Source organism: Phalacrocorax aristotelis, chromosome 6, assembly GCF_949628215.1.
Source record: "Phalacrocorax aristotelis chromosome 6, bGulAri2.1, whole genome shotgun sequence".
NCBI lineage: Eukaryota > Metazoa > Chordata > Aves > Suliformes > Phalacrocoracidae > Phalacrocorax > Phalacrocorax aristotelis.
This window is the reverse complement of record NC_134281.1, coordinates 21403739-21422694: the sequence shown is the minus strand read 5'-3', so window position 1 is coordinate 21422694 and position 18956 is coordinate 21403739. Positions and strand designations below refer to the sequence as shown.

Genomic DNA, 18956 nt, shown 5'->3' with positions numbered 1-18956 from the left:
GTCTTGATTCTTATTACAGTTACAGGTTGTGGTTAAAAGCTGTCCAGAACATAGAGCTAGTCAGCTATTGTAAATCAGTATGTGTCTGTGTCCTTCCAGAGACTCAGTTTTACATGTGCTGCCAACATTTTTTCATCTTGGCCTGATTTTGTTGGCAGGTGTGACTACTGTGGTAACTTCCTTTAATGATGCTGTTGTTTCCAGGCTAGGATAAAACTTGCTTGGCTTTTCTCTTACACTTTCAATATCTGAATGAACTTCATGGTGTTTTTTCCAGTTTATGTTTGTGTAACATGTTAAGGGTTGCTGTTCCTCTATGTTAATTAAATAGAGCTGGACCCAAGGCACAGTTCTCCCTTGAATGGCTGAAGTGACTTGGTAATACACTGTTGCAACCATTCTGTTAATGGTCTCGAGTTTCTGCTCTCAGCTGTTCTGCAAATCCAAGAAGAATAGCTAATTTCAAACAGAAAGGATGTTTAAACTAAAATTTACATGTGGAATTTAGATCCTCTGTAACTTTCTGAAATATTCACAAATGTATGTCAGGTATCTTCCATGGTCAGGTTTTATAAACTTGTAAAATCCTGTATTAGGAATTGAAACAAATCTTTGTATTTTCAAAGCAGTGCTTGCCAGGTGTGTTTTGACAATGGCTAGTAGTCTGCTTCCTTTGACTGTGGCTTCATATCAACAATGACATGAAACCGTTCCTCCTTATGATTAAAGAATCATGTTTCTGTAGGTATTCTGACACTTAGCTTATGTGGAATTTTGCTTTCTTCGCATTCTTGCCACATTTCTTTAGTATAAACTGTACGCCCTTTGTGAGCATTTCTCTTCCCTCCCTCTGACAATGCTGGATGGATCATTGGCTATTTGGCAGTTTCTGTTATTTTATATTGTCTCCTTTCCTTTCTCTATCCTCAGCTTTACGTTACTAGAAATTTGAAGAATAAATATTTTGTCTATTGTTTTTTTCTTTAAAGGAACCTCTCCAAGACAAACTCTTCTCTCTTCCCCCCAATACCACTCCCCTATTTTCTCTAATCTGTCTTTAATACAATTATCCCTTGTAACAGTGGATGGACTATTTCCTCTTTTGATTAGAACTGAGAAGCTGTATATATGCTTTAATGGTTGTTGCTTCTGTTGTTAACAATAAGGAGGGTAAGGTCTATTCAGTTCCTGATTTCTACAAACTTTCTACTGTGATGGCGCCTAAGTGAATAGAACCATTTGAATAAAGAGATGTAATCCTAACTGTTCTAAGGCAGATTTTTGCACATTATTGACTTCCAGTACCTTGGTTTCGTTTCTGCTGTTGTTGCCTGCCTTCCTGGGCTGTCTCAGAGTGAATGTAATGGTGTAGTTCTACTGAAAATGTTTTGCTTGTATATATCATAGTTGACATACAAACTAACACAGTTTTGCTAGGAAGACAAACTAGTAAATGTATAAGGAAAGAAAGTAACTTTAGGACTAATTACTGAAGTGTATTGCTTACTTTTTGCTAGCAAATTTCTTTTATAAATCAAATTTCATGACATAAAGGAAGGTACCAGCCCCAGTGTTTGATGTGTGCCAACTTCTCTTACATGCAAAATTGTTACTATGTTGTAGACGGATGAAAAATAACAGCCATATTTCTCAGTCCAAGTTAGTGTGCTGGTTTTTGTCAGTATTACTTTGTTTTGCTATCCTGTTCAATCAGAGTAATCACCTCTGCATATCAAGAACGGCTTTTATTTTCAAAATTGAGTGTGTTTTTCCCTATCTGCAAGAACTGATAATTAGTCAGCCATGTAGCTTTCTTTGATTCTGTGCTTCATGCAGTGTTTGGAACTTTGGAAATTATGTCAGTAGTAACTTCATATATTTTTCAAAATATTTATTGTTTCTTTGGGAGTGGAAGTGTCTGTCTGATTCTGTAGACACTGGGGATATTTAATTTTGAAATTATATTGAAGTTAAATTACTTAAACTTTTGTGTGTGTGTGTGAAACAGGTACATGGAGGACATAACCTTCCTTATGTTCCACATGCAAAATCTGTATATCTTCTGTGTGTTGCTTTTATTTTTAACTTGTCTTTAGCACCAAGGTCCTGGAATTGTGATCTCTTAGGTTTAGCTGGCACTGTGTGTTGTTGCCTCTTTTTGCTAACTATTGTCAGTGGAAATGGAAAAATCTTATTATACTAAGCATGGAATCACTGTATGTATACATTTTTACTCGGTGCTATTCAATTACTCTGAAACTGGCAAAGCCAAAATTTAAGAACTTTTCTTTATTCCTCTTATGCTTTGTCTCTTGTATTGAACATTCCTCAGAGGTGCCAGAGAGTGAAATGACTACTGCTGACCTTTCTGTTTTCAGAGGCACTATGGATGAAAAACTAGTATTTGCAATAACATCACAATTAAATGATTTCCTTGCCAGAACAGCACCAATATGTTAGTCTCATGCGATAGACTGTAAGCTCTACCAAATCCATTCTGGCAAGTCCAGCAAAGGTGTGTTTGCACTGCTCTTCGCAGAACGTCAGGTTCCAAGACTATTTATTAGTGCATGTGTAGGATCATTTGTATGAATGAAGCCATAATGTATCCATGTGCAGCTGAACTGCTAAATCATGACTGACATTTTGCAAGAATCAGTTTAGCTCCATCCACGCTTACTAATTTCTGTTCACAATGGGATTGGCACTAAGATCTCTGCACTCCACTTCTCAGTTACAGATTTATTAGCATTTCTCTCCCCCATCCTGTCCCACTCCCTAATTATCAAGATCATCATCATCATAGAATCATAGCATTGTTAAGGTTGGAAAAGACCCTTCAGATGGAGTCCAACTGCTAACCTATCACTGCCAAGTCCACCACTAAACCATATCCTCAAGCACCACGTCTACCCTTCTCTTAAATACCTCCAGGGATGGAGGCTCAACCACCTCCCAGGGCAGCCTGTTCCAATGCCTGACAACCCTTTTGGTGAAGAATTTTTTCCTAATATCCTATGTAAACTTCCCCTGGCGCAGCTTGAGGCCATTACCTCACGTCCTATTGCTTATTACTATGGCGAAGAGACGGACCCCCGCCTCGCTACAAGGTCCTTTCAGGTAGTTGTAGAGAGCAATAAGGTGTCTCCTCAGCCTCCTCCAGACTAAACAACTCCAATTCCCTCAGCTGTTCCTCATAAGACTTGTTCTCTCCTTAATAGCAGAAATCAAGATTTAACTGTGTATCAAAAGTTCTTTGGTCTTTTTTTAGATGCCCTGTATGATCTAATGAACAGGCCTTCTTGCTTACTGACATTTCAAGGTTAATCTTGAAAAGCTAGATGTCACATGAGCAGGGGCAGATACTGTGTCATGCAAAGATTTAGTTGAATAAGACAAAGATCTCGTGAATATTCAAAGCTTAATGATGCAATTTGCTGAATCTTACCAGTTTTGTAGGTCACAGTTTTACTATGCAACATCTTGGAATTGATTTAGAAAACAAGCATGAAGTCAAACTAAGATTTTACAGGTGACTGGTTTGTTAAGTTATCACATTTTACACATAAGACTAACTTTATTGCTGCTTACCTTCCTGAGGAGTTATGATATCTGACTTCAAATTTGAACAATGCTAGTCACAAATTCTTTGAGAAAGGTGGAAAGTTTAGGCTGTAGAATTGGTACGTCTGACTAGTATGGTTTAGGTTAAACAATATGTTTTTTCTTTTGTAGCACTGAAGAACATGGAAATCTTTTAATGTTTTTCAGAAGCTTTTCATCTTATGCTCAGTGGCGTGAACATCGTAGATGCACCTTCCTACATTTCAAGGTAATTGTCTATCAAGCCTTTATGTATCAGTAGTCTATTTAGTTCTTTAAGTAGTTCATTACGGCAGAGCAAGGGAGTTGAAATCAGCACTTTTTAGCAGAATATTGGAATCTTAGTTTTGTACACTGTAGAGAAGAGAACATTAGCTAAAGATTATTGTGTTGTGTTCAAGGGGTGATGCCCTTGCTTGGTATTTGTCTTGATTTTTACCGTGCTACTGCTGGGTTCCTCATATGTGGGGGAAGATAAGAATGTCTGTGCCTTTCTGTGGGGGAGTTTTTCATTGGTATTATATTTAATTTTGAACAACAAAAAGGCAGAAGAAGAAATTAAAAGAAAATAACATTTGTAAGTTTTGGCATTCAAATGCTAGTTCTGAGGGACGGGATCTGCTTCTCTTGCAAACGTGGCAGCATGCATTTGGGTGACAGCACTTCCAGTTCTCAAATGTTTTACTTGAATGGGAAATAAACTGTTCCTCACTCTTAACTGGAATATAGTGTTTGAACTTAGTTTTAAATTACCATTATTCGGGTTGTTTGCTTTCTTTGTACTGGTTTTAAGATAAACAAATACTACTTGGATTAAAAATACTGCAGTCTTACAGACAGAGAACATCTTATATGATGATTAATGTTAGAGAGGTTGTTTAGCTGCTTCATTGTGTGTGGTTTTTTCAGTTTTATTTAGCTCAAGCATTTACTGTCATTAAGCTCAGCACCATCTTTCCTTTTCAGCTGCAGTATGAAGTGGGAACTGCTTTATTTCCTATTTTCTTAATCTTTTAGGCCTTCTGAGTTCTGTGCTAGATTAATTAATTTCTATTAATCAACCAGATTAAAGAAAAAAACCCCACTAATTTCTGATAACATTTTAAAAAGAAAATGCTCTCCGCAGCTGAGTTATAAACTGATGTTGTCTAATCCTGCTTGTTGTTGTTTAAGGGCTTTAATCCCTCCATAGAGAAGGTATAGCACCAAGCACTTTAGGGCTTCGGTGTGGGTTTTTAAAAATTTTTTTCCATCTTCACTAGATGCTTCCTGATTCTTTGATCAGACTCATGACAGCAGTCACTGTGGTTTCTGGGATGGTGACTTAGTGAACTGTTGTAAATATTTGTCATTTTAAACCTCAATACAAAAATAGAAAGGAGGTAACTCTGGAGATTATTTTTCAATTGTCATGTGTATCTTAAACAGTTTTTAAAAGTATTAGTTCAGGTGTTGAGTGTAAACAGTGAAGGGATATATTCATTGCTTAAAAAATGAGTGAAGATAAAGTCAGTGAAGACATGTATCACAAGTTTGTCAAGATGACAAATTCTTTGTAAAGGTATTTTTCTTTCCATGGACAAAGGCAAACCAATCTGGGCGAGTATTTATCAAGTATGATTGACTATGGACTTATGAAGTGTTTTTTTTGTTTGTGGGTCTGTTTTTTTTCCCCAGGCCTTCTTACTTCTGTTAACAATAATAATGATTTAATTTAGAAATAGAAGACTTTCTGAGGTGAGAGAATTAATGAAGGGTTCAAAGATCAAATCTGAAAATTGAAATAACTAGATTGCTAAGGATAATGTGTATTTGTAACTTAATATTCTGTAGCAATTTGGGTGAATGTGACTAGAAGTATGCTTTTAACATTTGCTTAAAAACAAGTGGACAGTCTTATCCTGTTAATAGTCACACTTGGGCAACATGAAAAAAAAGCATCTGTAATCTCGTTTGTTTTTTTTTCCCCACTACCTGCTTGCCTTACCCAGGCTGTTAAGTAGAAATAGACAGTGCTTCTAATAGTTTTCTCACAGTGTAGTGTAAAACCAGGAAAGGTGGATTCTTTTTTTTTCTTATCTGTTAGTTTTGGTACTTAAGGAGAAAGGAATAATGTAGAAGTGATTGAATACTTCAGATAATAATGAACATTTGAAATGAATGGCAACTGCAAGTTTCAAGCAGAGTTGGATGGCACTGTATTTCTAATAAGTTGACCATCACAAATGGCAGTTTTGTAGTGAGAGTTTTCCCAGTTACCAAGAGTAATGGTGGGATGGGTAACTTTGATTAAGCAAAAAAGCAGTTTAAACTATACATTGATTTAACTGTAAGCAGGCTTTCCTAGAAAGCAGGGGCAGGGTTAGGTTGGTGTGAGCAGAGCAATGTTCAGGTGTAAGCATTTTGTGCTTGGCATTATATACTCCCTGACACTGTGCTTTTTATCAGTTGTGTTTTTTTACTGAAACAGGTTAGTCTACAACTTCTGTGCTTCACACACACGCACAGTCAAGAGTTGAGCATACTGTTACTACCCTCTGTTGCTGCTCCTCTACTCTACTGAAAATCTACAAGGCAGTGCTTTAAATAGATTTTGAAGGGGTGAGTGAAGTGTCCCACAAGTCTTTTGTATGGCATTACTTGTGTGACTGGTCTTACTGTATTGCCACAACAAATATTATGTCTGCAAATGGATTTACATCTGCAAATAATCTTCTGATTAGATGCACCCTTAGTCTGCTATGAATCTGTAGAACTGAAGCATGTTGGCATTCCTCAGAGCAGATTGTTGAAGCTGATATTGATAAACAAGGAAAAAACCCCAAGTTTTATTGGAAATACGGAACACAAATGAGTGATAGGAAAAAATAGAATGGTGTACATTCAGCTTGATATTAGTACTGGTCACACAAATAGAGGGCAAAAAAGTCTTGCGTACTGAAGCCCTTCTCACTTAACCTTTTGATGAGTGTACTTGCCATGAATGGGGAAAGTAAATTAAAACATATCGGGTAATTTATTGCCTGCATGAGGCATTCAGAAGGTACCAGCTGTTTACTTTGGTTTGCCTACAAAGTGTTAAGAGCATTAATTAGTGTTACATTGATATTTAGTACTTTGTCAAAAATATATACAACAGTTTAATGTGAAATGAATACTGTGGTAGTGGTTAGGTCTTAGAATGTTTACATGCGTTTATATATTACACAAATATATGCAAGTTTTTGTATACACATAATTGTTTTCCCAGGAAGAGTTTTGGTGATATTTACTGATCCTACTAATACTGGAAAGAGCTTTAGTAATAATGATTTGTGATGAGGATAAAATCAGAGGCCACTGCTTATGTAATGTTACTAGGCTGCGTTTTCTCCATCGTAGGCATTTATCAAAAGATGGATGAGAGCATTGGTGGCTTTTATTTTTTCCTACTATAAATTTGGCTTGAAGTTGGAATGTATTTTTACATGCTTTGGCGTTATTTTTTACCTTTTCCTAAAAACCGGGAAACATCAAATTTTTATGACATGCATGAGAAAATGAAAACCAAGTATTCTCACTGTCAGACTTGATTTTGTTCTCAGTTGTATTAAGACAATGGAGTTTCTCTGTTATACCAAATAACTTAAAATGGAAAATATTGGAGATTGCTATGTCTGTCTTGGGTTCAGGGCAAAAATATTTTTGTCTTGCTTTTCATAATTGCAGCCTCTTTCCAGAAAGATTGATGGATTGAATCCACAGTTGATGCTTGACATAGTCACTTAAAAAGTAACTGAAAGTCACTTAGGTCTCACTACTCTTAGTAGCAGAGCATCAGTATGTTCAGAATTAAGCATGCACTTAATTCCCCATAGCACAAGCACTAACAAATCAAGGCTTAGCTCAATAAGATAAACAGAACTAATACAAAATATCTCATAAAATCAGTATTCTAGATGTAGTGATACATCATCATGCATTTGATACTTAACTATTTCTACAAATTAGGAATCTATACTAGCTTCAAAATTAGTATGAAGTCGATCTGCTATCAGTAACTAGCACACTTGTAGCATTCATTTATGCCTGTGGTAGGTATTTCATGGGAGAAACTGAAAATTAAATGTATAGTTGTATCATTATAAACATTGCGCCCTGTATCAATTATGTCTAGTTTTAAGTGACCTGACTGAGGCCTGCACATATCAGTTTGTGCTTTTAATATGCTGCATGGTTTAAAGGAGTTGAGTGAAATGATGCTAGTTTAATTTTTTGGCATTAGCAGTATTTTTAGATTAATGATAGAATCAACTTTTTTGATTTAAAGATCTGATTTGATTTTTCCCTACTTAGTGAAAGTATTGTTGTACAAGGGCAATTCTGTTTCTTTGTGCTGACATCTAGATGACACCTTACTTAATTACAGGTGAAAACATTAATTCAGCTTTGCTGTTAATTATATTGTCACATTTCCTTGTCAAGAAAAAGCAGCGGAACAAGGCTCGGTCTGTCATCTGTCAGTAACAAAGGTACTTGGTGTCATACTATGCTGTACTTTGACCATTGTATTAAAATAGGAAGCAAGGATTGCAAAACTGACTCTTGAGAGTACAGCTGAGCAAAATTTACATATCTCCATTAAAAATACCTTGTGTAAAAATAAAATACATGTCTATACACACAATCTTGTTAGATTATTTTGATAACAAAATAGTAGAAGGAGATTTAACACATCTTTGAAAAGATCCAATTGCTATGTTGCTTGATACGCTAAGCCTAAATAGGAATTACTCTAATCTTCAACAAAGCAAGCTTTTAAGAAAGCTTTGAGAAGTTCTGTTTCTAAACATAACACTTTGTTTTGTATCCAGCTTCATCCAATACACTTTTGAAGGTCAACTGAGAAAGTTTCATTTCAGATTTAAAAAGTGGGATTGGAATTAAGATGTATTTTTGCCTCTTCAGTTTGCTCAAAGAATGTTTTGCATTTACTTGAAACTAAAATGCAGTGCTTTTTCTGGGTACTGGTAAAGAATGTGAACAAGCAGTTGCTTGCGTGGTTTTTACCTACATGTAAAAAATATGTGGTGAAATAAAAGTTGATATGTGTGTGCATGTATGTATTTTTACACTTGCATTAACAGAAAAGATTCTGAAAGCATGGGTGACATTGTAACTACTAAATAAAGTGGCTGTTCAGAGGAGAACCACATTTCAACATGGTAACATGTTCTGGGTATGCAGGGGAAATGGCATTAGTAAGGGAGAGGATATAAACGTGTAAACAGAGGAAAAAGATGATCATCTGTTACCATGTTTAAGTTTTGGCATGTTATCATTACATAAGTAGTGGCTAGTAGTATGTTCCTACAGGCAGTGTTCTCAGGCAGGAAAAAGCATTAACATGCTTTGCCAGGAGGATCGGATTGCCTTCCATCCTTATCTCATCCATATGTGTGCGGATGTAACGTGTGTTATTAGATTTGCAGAATGTGTCATCGGTGATTGTAGTAATATTGTTGTACTGCAAAACAAAACAATTTTTAATAAATACACACGTAAGTATATACACACACCCATATATGTTGAAGAATTTTTAAACTAATTTTATTCCTCTTACCCTCCCATTTTATTGTCATTGGGATTGTTTTGTGTCTACTATAGATATGTAGGAATCAAGTCTCTTCAAACCAGTCAATGAGCTGATAAGCAGTTTAGGTTGTTACTGATGTTTGAAATACATTGTTGATAAAAGATTATTGCTTATGTTTTACCATTCCCTATCCTTGATATGCAGAAACTAATGACAAATTCTTGCACGGTAATTAGCTGATAGACAACTTCTGAACACTGAATGGCCATACAGATTAGAGGTAAATTGTTTTATTTGGAGGAGCATTACACAATTGTAGCACAACTGCAGTGTGAACTGTTTTAAATGATGGTGGGTTTGGTTTGAAGTATGTAGTTAATGAGCCTATTTGTAATACAATGTTAAGGAAATACTTCAAAAGTACCTGAAGGTGGAGAATGCGCAGACTTTCTGGTAAGTTAAGGGGAACAGATTCCAGTGCATTATGTCCTAAGTAGAGGTAGGCCAAATTTGTCAGCTTCTAATAGAAAGAGAGAGAGATTATTAATGCTGTTATTGCTTACCTGAGGTTAAGTAACTTGTGCCTGTTACAAGACATCAGTATGTTTTTCTGATCACATAGAAAGCCTGTAAAGCAATCTAACAGAAAACATTCTTTTGCTGTGAATGTTGAATTCTACTGTATCAAGAAACTCATAGAACAGGCCTGTGTTTTCGAAATTCATAACTGATTATCTGATACTGAAAACTTGAGACCACTACAAAGCTCTACCCTTGTTTATTTGTTTTTATATGGTCCTCAGAACTGTATTTGAACCATCAGTTTTTTAAATCAAGTTTTTCTTTGCATGTAAGAGAAAGTAAGTAGGGAAGATATTTTGTAGAAAAGTTTTTTTGTATGAATGACATGAGAGTGAATGCACAAAGGACTATTATTCCAAAGTGCCTTAAAAACAAAAGCTGGAAAGCTGCTTCATCGTAGCTGGTTTCTTAAATTACAAAAGCGCAGAAAAATTAATTTGGTGGTATGCTGGATAGTCTGGTTACTAATTTTATTTACTTTAGTTACATAAATGGTCTTTTACTTACCTTGAAGGCATTTGCTTTGATTCCTCTGCTCTTGATTCTGTTTTGGTTTGCATTAAATGTTGTTAGTTTGGGAGGTAGAACAGGAAGTTTTAGAAGTCGATTTTCAGCAAGAGAAAGTTCTTCCAATAACAGAAGCTTTGAAAAGGCTCCATCTTCTATTTCTTCTATCCTATTTCCACTAAAATCAATTCTTCTCAAGGTAGCTTTACACAAAAGAAATGAAAATCTAAATATGGAATTCATAATTACATGGCATGTGAAAGATATGGTTGCATAGGTCAACTGTTACACTGGCTGTGCATCGTGATTGTCATCTACAAATGTAATTACTATTAAAATATGGATAAAAATCCACATTTGGCTTTCCTCGTGGTCTTGAATTAAAAAAAAGTAAGGAAATACTTTGGATCCTTTTCTCTTTTTTTTTTTTCCCCTTTCTTTCTTAGAGGCAACATGATTTCAGATATTCACAGAATTTCTCATCTTGGAGAGAGAGAGCACTGACAGATAAGTCCCTGGAGCATTTGAAGGGAAAAAAATACCTGGTCATTTAAGACTGGCTGGGATGCAGAGTTGAATTTTATTTTTAGTAATCTGCTTTTTCTCTGATTGTGTGGGAATGTAAAGATGGATACATGGGCCAAAATGGGTTTCCATATTGCCTTCACAGTTCCTGTTCTAATACAAGCATTGAATTAAATAATTAATACACATAATGAAATCTAGCAAAGTATAAAATATTTCTTATTTTGGTGATCTTGGGATACTATTAAGGGACAACAGGTTCAAATGTACTATCAGGTGAATGGAAATTGAAATTCAAACATTACTTACGAATGTCAGCAAAATCTGAGACTGCTATCCTTTTTATTTTGTTAAATCGTGCATAAAGATATGCTGTTTCCTTTGGCAGCGGGGGTACAGCTTCAATGTCTATTTCCTCACAGTACACTGATCCGCTTAAACACACACAGAGCAGACAAGTAGGTAAATCTGAAAGGAAATTATTTTGAGATGACAGTTAACTTTTAACTTAAGCCTGAATATTCAAAATGGAAATTTCGCTAATATCTTTTACAATTTCCATCATGAGATTATGTAGAAATTGATTCACATCAAGTTCTGAAAAGTTTCAATATTCAATTTTGAGGTTTATATTATTTTTATTGTGCGTAATTTCCCTGTGTATGTTCTTATCTGAGCATTTCTTGAAAAGCTGTTAATTGATCTTAATTCAGTTTCATTCTTTAATTGCCTTAGAGTATTGTGTATATGACAACTGCAACTCTGTGGCCATGTTAAATGTCATCTTTAGAACCATTCTTTTCAAAAGAGAAATCCATGCAGGACAAACATTTGGCAGTGCGCACATTTGATACTGTCATTGCACTGGAGCATTTTTGGCAGGGTCATGTATGCTCTGTTACTCCTAGCTACTATTTTGTCTAATCCTTTTTATAAAAACTCCAGCAACTATGATTATATAATTACTTCAGGCAATCTGTTCCTTTTTTCCTGAGTTCTTATTTTTTTTAACAGCTGTTATTTTAAGTAGTGAGAGAAACTCTGTGTCTTTTTTTAATGCAGATTTAAGCCCATTATGGCTTGTCCTGTTTCTCATAGACATCAGTAGAGTTTTAGTCACTTCTGCTTTGCATTAATCCTGTATGGCAGCAATTTTATAATACATATAATGAATTTGGCTTTCAATCCATTTTCATCATCACTGCTATGTAATCTATTGCGTTTTCTATATTGTGAGATTTTTGGTTAGCTTCCCAATCGGTCTGTCTGTAATACAGAGTAGTGTCATACCGCTAGTTAGTTTGTTATGACGCAGCAAAACAGGATCTTCCACAACCAGTAGAGGGCTATAGAAGTAGCCAGTCAATACTGGGAAGCCAATCCAGTATGTATAAGAGATTAATTCTTCCCCCCCTTACAGAAGTACTGCAGAGAACAGAATTGAGATCCTGAGTGTTAGTTTTGTGAATATAACCATTTGTTAGATTTCAGAGTTCTGTCCCATTTGCTTTTTTGATTTAGTGTCTTGTTTGTCATATGCTAGACTGTATGAAATGGAAAATGTGAATAATGTTGTCGCTATTTAAAAGGCAACAGTCACTATGCTTGTCTGTGACTAGAAGTTCTGTTCTTACAAATTTCTACCACTTTTGATGGGGGTTTGTTGACAGATGCTATTTGGCAATAAGTAACCTGGATTACAATTTTGGAAGTTGACACACCAGTGGTCTTGCTGGATCATCAGTTGTTTTTGGAAGTTTAGATCACAGATACACCAAAATGTGTGTCTTTTTCTAGTGCTCTGTTTGGCATGACATTGTTACTTTTGCATTTAGAAATCATGGTGGCTTGTTAGGACAAATCTGGAAAACACAGCTCAGAGCCTGTAGGAAACATAGGCTAGTGAAGAATGTTCCTGAGGTATTTTAACCTGATCATTGGATGTAAATTGTGAGAACAGCCAGTTCTTCGAAGAAATCTATTTAAGTAATTTAATCACATGATATTTCATCATACTTGTTAAAGTGTGGAACTCATTGGGGTGTGTATTCTGTTTCTCTTAGTAGTTTTGCCTAACTTGAACTTGGGTACATCTCTACAACAAATATGACTGGGTTAGTCTGTAGAGATTCTTAGAAGCTGTGCTTTGTGTATTTGGAGTTTACCTGAGGATCCTTTAAATTTTTTCTGCCTGCTCCATCTGATGTTAGAAGACTTTCCACAGGAGATATGAAAGATATTAATGAAAATATTAATTCTATATCCCTTGTCATCCTTTGTATATTAAATTTTCATATTTAAAATGTTCTTTTAGAGAGCTTAAATGTTACAGTATTCATATAAATTAACTTACTTGTATCCTTTGTTGGTTGTACATTGCGTTCACTGTCATCCCCTTGCAGTCTTAGGGAAGTGTCAAAAGAAACATTTGTTCCATCCTTTGAGTTGAGAGTAAATGTTATTTTAAAAAATAAACAGCAAACAAAAGCCATGGAGTATTACAAGGATCTGAAATAGCAGGTCTTTTAAAAATGAGCTTCCTACAACATACTCCCTTGTGACATTTAATTTTAAAATACTCTACTGGATATGCTGGATGACTAATGTAATATATTAGCCCTTTTGTAGATGAGCTCTTCACTTCAAAAGGCAAGAAGGGAAGGTGGTGCTACTAGTGTTCTTTAGGAAATTAAACTTCTTTAGGAAAGAACAGTAGACACAATAAAAATAGAGAGAAAATACAGACTACGTGTTGGGGAAGGAATATGTAAGCAATGGGTGTCTACAAAAAAACAGTTCTGAAGATAGATTATGCACATCATGCAAAATTTGATGGGACTCTTGTGAATGTAAGTTGTATTTTTTTGTAAAATGTTTCCTTGCATTTGAAATTATTCAGAATTCCCTTTTGAGATAATTATTGCATCTTTCTAGTTGCAGGGCAACTTAGTTTATAAACATGTTCCTTTCAAGTATTGGCTGAAATTCAGCAATTAATTTCCATTAACTGCACTTAAGTCTGTTTTAACACTTGGGCTGCTAACAGAAAGGGCCTTTTGTGATGCAGGGAATGGTAGTCAGGTTTTCCTTGAATATCATAGGAATTTTAGAGAATTACATATTTCTAGAATTACAGTACGCACACAGTGGGTTATACTATGACTTTCATATGTTAAAGTTAAGGGGATTTTTAGGTTGACTGTGGCAGTTGTGCTTGGCTAGCATCATTTGTTGTCCTTTTTGATGGGGAATAGTTGTAGGACAGAGTAATACAGTATGCTTTTTGGTCTGTGTTGCTATTGAAAACACATGGGGAAAAGTACATTATTGAATGTGGAAGATATTTTCCTTTAAATGTGCTTAAGCATCAGGCCCTGGCAGGAGTACAGTCCCCTGCTGAAGAGAGCTTTTTATGCACTATGACTGCTCACAAGTGAACTGATTATTTTAATTTTGTTTTTAAATTCTTTACCTCTGCTCCTGCTTCCCCTCCCCCCCAAATCAGGGATGTAGCACACAGGTAGTTCATCCACTAGAGCAATGTGAAAGTAACACTGTCGAGTTACTTTTGATTTGATACTTTGTTTTATTTAGTAGTTGTTTGCTTGCATATATTTTACTGTGGGGACTTCTTGTATTCTGCAAAATAAAACCCTCAAACTTGACATAAAGCCTGAGAAACAAATATCTTGGCCAGCCTCTGTCACTTTGACTGTTTTTAGCAAGTGAATCATCCATTCCTTGGCTCTTTCCTGCATCTGTCTATCCAGGCTATGGCTCTTTTTTGACTGTTGTTTTTCTGTGAAGTTTGGGATAGGTTGGTTTATTCTACAGCTTTTATACCCAGGTTAGAGTGCTGGCAACAGTTTAGCAGTTGTAGCATGAAACTTCTGTGTAGGGTAAGAGCTTTTTCAGAGTTGGTTGTGGAGAAGCTGTGGGGTGTGAGCCGAACAGTTAGACTCAAGCAGCAAATCTTACAGAAGGTTTCTGCAAAAATGTTTCACTTGCACAGATAGGTTGATTAGGCATGTGAAGACATGGTCCTTCGCTGAGGTATCCGTGCCAGTAGAGACTTCTTTGTAGATGGACTTATAATAGAACTACTGCACTTCTATAGTAGCATGTTTGGCTCATAAGGGACACTTTTGATATGTTTGTATGAAAAATGTTTGCTGACACAGCATATCTGTACCAGGTCTAGGTTTCTAGTACAGTATCCTACTGGAGGTGTGATCTGTGAAAGAGAATGCCTGTGAGTTCTTTGCAGACTACAGCGTACAACTAATTTCTGCAAGTGTGAAATGTCAGCAAAAAGTGAAACTGATTATTTGCAGAATACTGTAAGATCTGTAAAATGAAACAGTCTGTCTGTGTCATCGTGTCCCCTCCCCCCCCCCCCCAAAAAAAAAAAAAAAAAGTGGTATAAATAACCAGTATATTGGAAGTATTTGCTGGTCAGCTATAAAAATTTCTAGCTGTGGAATACCAGTGCAGAAGATTGGATTATAACCACAGAAAGTCCATTACTTGTGTATGTAGGGAATACCCTGAAGGAACATTGTCCTACTTACACACTTAAATTCCACCTTCCTCTTGAACTCTACTCCACAGACATGAACTACCCATACAAAACCACATTAACCTTCGCCTTTAAAAAACAAAGGTCTGTAACGCTGATTGTTTATGTTCAATTGAATGAATTAGTCTAGATATGAGATGGTGTCTAATTGTACAGTTCTGTTGTGGAAATTAATATTTCATGTTCTTAAACTAATATTTTAATTCAGTGATGGGGTGGCTACGGTTTCAAATAATAATCATTGTAATAAGCTTTGCTTAGCTGACCTTTTCTGTAATAGTAGACCAAGGTTTGCTTCATTTTGTTGATCACTAACACAAATAGATTTCGTCTGATATTGTCCCTAAATTTTTCTTTTCTAACTGTGTGTTCAAGCACACAGTAAGGAGTTAAATTTGTCATGCAAGATAGATTTCTCACTGGGTATGTTTGAGGAAATTGTTGGCTTGTATTTCAGAGTTAACACTTGAAATATTCTGGGAGCTAGAATTTGTGCACTAAATGAATAGAAGACTTGTTGCACATCCCTTGGTTTAAATTGGGAACACTGGAACTTGTATAGATGTATTTGTGGCACATAAGGTACTAATTTATTATTTTGCAATGAAAACATGTAATTGGAGAACTGACCTGATGGAAATAATGACCGACTGCATTCCTAGAATTATCCTAAGCAGAACTGTTGCCCTTCAGAAGACCTCTAGTTTATAGCATTACCAGTATGGACTTTGGTCTGTGGCACATCCATTGGCACAGTTTCCTTGTAGGTATACTCCTTGTTCTTTTTACTGAAACAGTAGTGTATCCTTATTAGAACTGTTTTAGTAATGAATGACATCTGATGCTGTGCCTAACTAGTTAAAGTTAACATTTTTTGTATTTTTTTTTGAAAACTTACTCAGTTGTGAGCAGATAGGTACCTATTAGTTAAGAGTCATTTAAATGGTCTCTTTCATAGGTTTATGAATGTGTTACTTGATCACTGTGGCAGATGTCAGTTTTAAAAATACCTTAGACATTGTTTAATAAATATGCAGCTGCTGTTTTTAGTCTAACAGTGGAAAGCTATAATTTAAGTACAATTGGGAAAATAATAAAAAGGTATACAGAAGTGATTTATATACATGTGCTGCAATTTTTTACTTGTACTAATTACCTTTTACTGTCATTTTTTTCTTGTTTGGCAGACTAAGTTATTGTAACAAGTACAGTTAATATTAATGAAAACTTCCTCGGATTTATTAATACTTGCTTGTTACCACTTTGTTTGGATATGTGGTATTTTCCTTGGCAACTAATCTTGGGGCAATCATTGTTAGTTTTTCTTTGGTCTTCCTGAACAATGTTGTATCTCATTCTCTTGATGTGTATGTTCAGACTGCCTCTGGCAGGACCTAAACAAGAGATTTTTAACTGTCCCTGTCAGTCTTTTTGTGTCTTCTACCTAGGTATTTCAATTAAAAGGCATATATGTGGAGCACATAGGGGGAAAAAAAAATTCAGAATTGACCGTTTGGGGGTGCTGGTGAGTGCTGTGAGGAATAGTCTTTATTGCTACCTTTAAGACTTTCGAAGTGTTAATAACGTAGGTGACTACTGCAGGACTGGATGTTCCATAGTAGTTCAGGACTGCTAAACCGTTGAGTTGCAAAAAAACCAAACAACCCACCCCTGGAAAACCAAGGCAAAAAACTTCATAGTTTAAGTCAGAGGGCACTGTGGTTTATGCTGACAGGTTATGTCCAATAAAAAGTACTGTTTCAAGTATTACTTTGATATAAAAAAGAAATTCTAAATAAAATTGCCCTCCTTGTTTTTAATCAAACTTACTGTGTTAATACAGTGTTACTCAAACTATTGAATGTTCCCATTCCTGAAACCCTTACAACAGTAGGCATATAACTACAGCAGAATTGAAAATGCTGCTTTAGTCTTATTTGTGAAAGCCGGTCTTTTGTGGGTTTCTGAAACTGTAGCAAGGGTGGTATCTTTGTGGTTTTAATTTATGGCTTTCCCTATATCTGAAACCAATGTATGTTTTGCTATTCTTATAAGATTTTTCTATAAAACTTTCATACATGCATGTAACACCTTATTCACATAATGCTTAGCAGTTAAAAATATTAAACTGATAATATAAATAAAATACCTTTCTTAAATCCTTGGATTGCTTTTCATAATCTTGTTGGATCAGGCTTCTCATGGTAACATCTGTATCGTACTCGTAAAACTGGAGTGCTTCTTGCTGTATAGGTGGTGCTGAATTTACCAAATGTACAAACACAAACAAAAAAAAAGTAGTTTGCAAAGTCTTCATTCTTGCACGGAACAATGTATCTGGCTTTCACTGAGCTGGTGGAGGTCTGCTTGTGTGTTGACTATGGAGAATAATTTCTTTGTGACTGGAAATGAAAATGCAATCCGTCAAAACAATATTTAAAGCCTAGAGGACTAGTTGGCAGGGGTTTCTAACGCATAAAGAACATGGAACAACTTTTAACTCTTGATATCCTTTAATTAGACTCTAGCGTTCTAAAAACTGTTCTTAACATGAAAAGAAACTGGGAAATAAACCCCAACTTTTCCCAACTAATAAGGAAAATATTGTCTTAATTGCATTTACTTAAGTTTCCTAGTGTGTTATTTTTGTTAGTAGCAAGAGGATTTTGTAAAGCATTTTATGAAACATTTGGCATGTATGTAGCTGAACTAATTAAAATGAGAGATTCAAATGCATTTTTCTTGGTTGTACAAATAATGATTTTCAACCCTAAATGCTTAGTAACAATAATCTCTCTGTCTTTGTCTTTACACTTGAAAGTAAACAAGATAACTTAATACCCCTGAATCTTTACAGGTTGTACACTTTTCAGGCAGGGGGAGGAGGCTACAAACATAATCTTTAAAACATTTTAAACACACAATAATTTTTTACGTAAATCTTTACACAGCATTTTTTCCCGGTTTAATTAAATGTTTTATTTAAGCTTTAGGTTAATAGTATACTTTTAGGAAAGAAGTCCACCTACCGTTTTAGCAGATTCAGAGTAGTTCTGTGGTTGTCATAAAACCAGGTATCCTTATCTGTATGTTAACCTAAAGTGGATTTAATAAAAGAGTAAAGTTATGAATTAGATCCAAATTGTTGAAATGAATACTCTTTCAAAGTTTGACAGTCTTAAAGTGCTTTCCATGGGGTAAAACAGGCTTTGCCAACATTCTTTCCTTAGGGTAAGAGGTAATATCCTGGAGCAGGGGGGCTGTACTTTGAATACCGTTTCTAAATGTGAAGTCTAACTCATCCTACTTTTGATATTACTTGTTAAAATGGTAGCCTTCTGCTTTGTGGTGATTTACTCTTTATAATTGCTAAGGCTCTTTCTGTAAATCAGATATTAATTGTGGTAACTAGAGGTCTATAACAAGGCATGTGTTACCCATTTTGTTAAATGGTTTAGCTAAGAGACAAAGCAGCTGCTTTCTGACTGAGACAGAGGTAGAGCCAAAACATATGTATACTATATTAGTCACATTTTGAGTAATGTCTCATTGAGTTGTGTATGTTTAGAGAAGTTTAAGTATGAA

The 18956-nt window shown here is 35.4% G+C and overlaps 2 protein-coding genes across 14 annotated transcripts in view; one reads left to right on the top strand and one right to left on the bottom strand.

The window, feature by feature from the left end:
* The window catches only part of CENPP (centromere protein P), a 173062-nt gene that overhangs the window by 15538 nt on the left and 138568 nt on the right, over positions 1-18956 (top strand). For 9 of the 12 annotated variants that reach the window (XR_012661102.1, XM_075096567.1, XM_075096571.1 and 6 more), the window contains one exon: positions 3736-3832. Coding sequence is in view for 11 of the 12 variants with exons in the window: in XM_075096567.1 (XP_074952668.1) it covers positions 3736-3832 (97 nt within the window). In the remaining variant the exon portion in view is untranslated. The remainder of the gene's footprint in view (positions 1-3735; positions 3833-18956) is intronic. The other 3 variants (XM_075096576.1, XM_075096577.1, XM_075096575.1) reach the window with 1 other exon arrangement.
* Positions 6404-18756, bottom strand: OGN (osteoglycin). 2 transcript variants are annotated; one of them, XM_075096564.1, is made up of 7 exons: positions 18401-18756; positions 17521-17773; positions 13146-13230; positions 11102-11260; positions 10268-10470; positions 9603-9698; positions 6404-9109 (listed from the first exon to the last, which is right to left on the bottom strand). In XM_075096564.1, exons 2-7 carry the CDS (start codon positions 17686-17688, stop codon positions 8939-8941), a joined length of 882 nt encoding a protein of 293 aa, XP_074952665.1. In that variant the 5' UTR covers positions 17689-17773; positions 18401-18756; the 3' UTR covers positions 6404-8938. The 2 variants fall into 2 exon arrangements, with proteins under 2 accessions (XP_074952665.1, XP_074952666.1); XM_075096565.1 differs by having other exon boundaries at positions 17521-17749; positions 18401-18470.

Excerpts from the sequence above, each read along its gene's own strand:
- OGN (XM_075096564.1), bottom strand. The coding sequence starts at position 17,688 with ATGAAGACTTTGCAAACTACTTTTTTTTTGTTTGTGTTTGTACATTTG. Across the intron at positions 13,231-17,520 it reads AATCCAAGGATTTAAGAAAG|GATGGAACAAATGTTTCTTT; the intron begins GTATTTTATTTA and ends CTCAACTCAAAG. Across the intron at positions 10,471-11,101 it reads CTCAGATTTTGCTGACATTC|CTACCTTGAGAAGAATTGAT; the intron begins GTAAGTAATGTT and ends TTTTGTGTAAAG.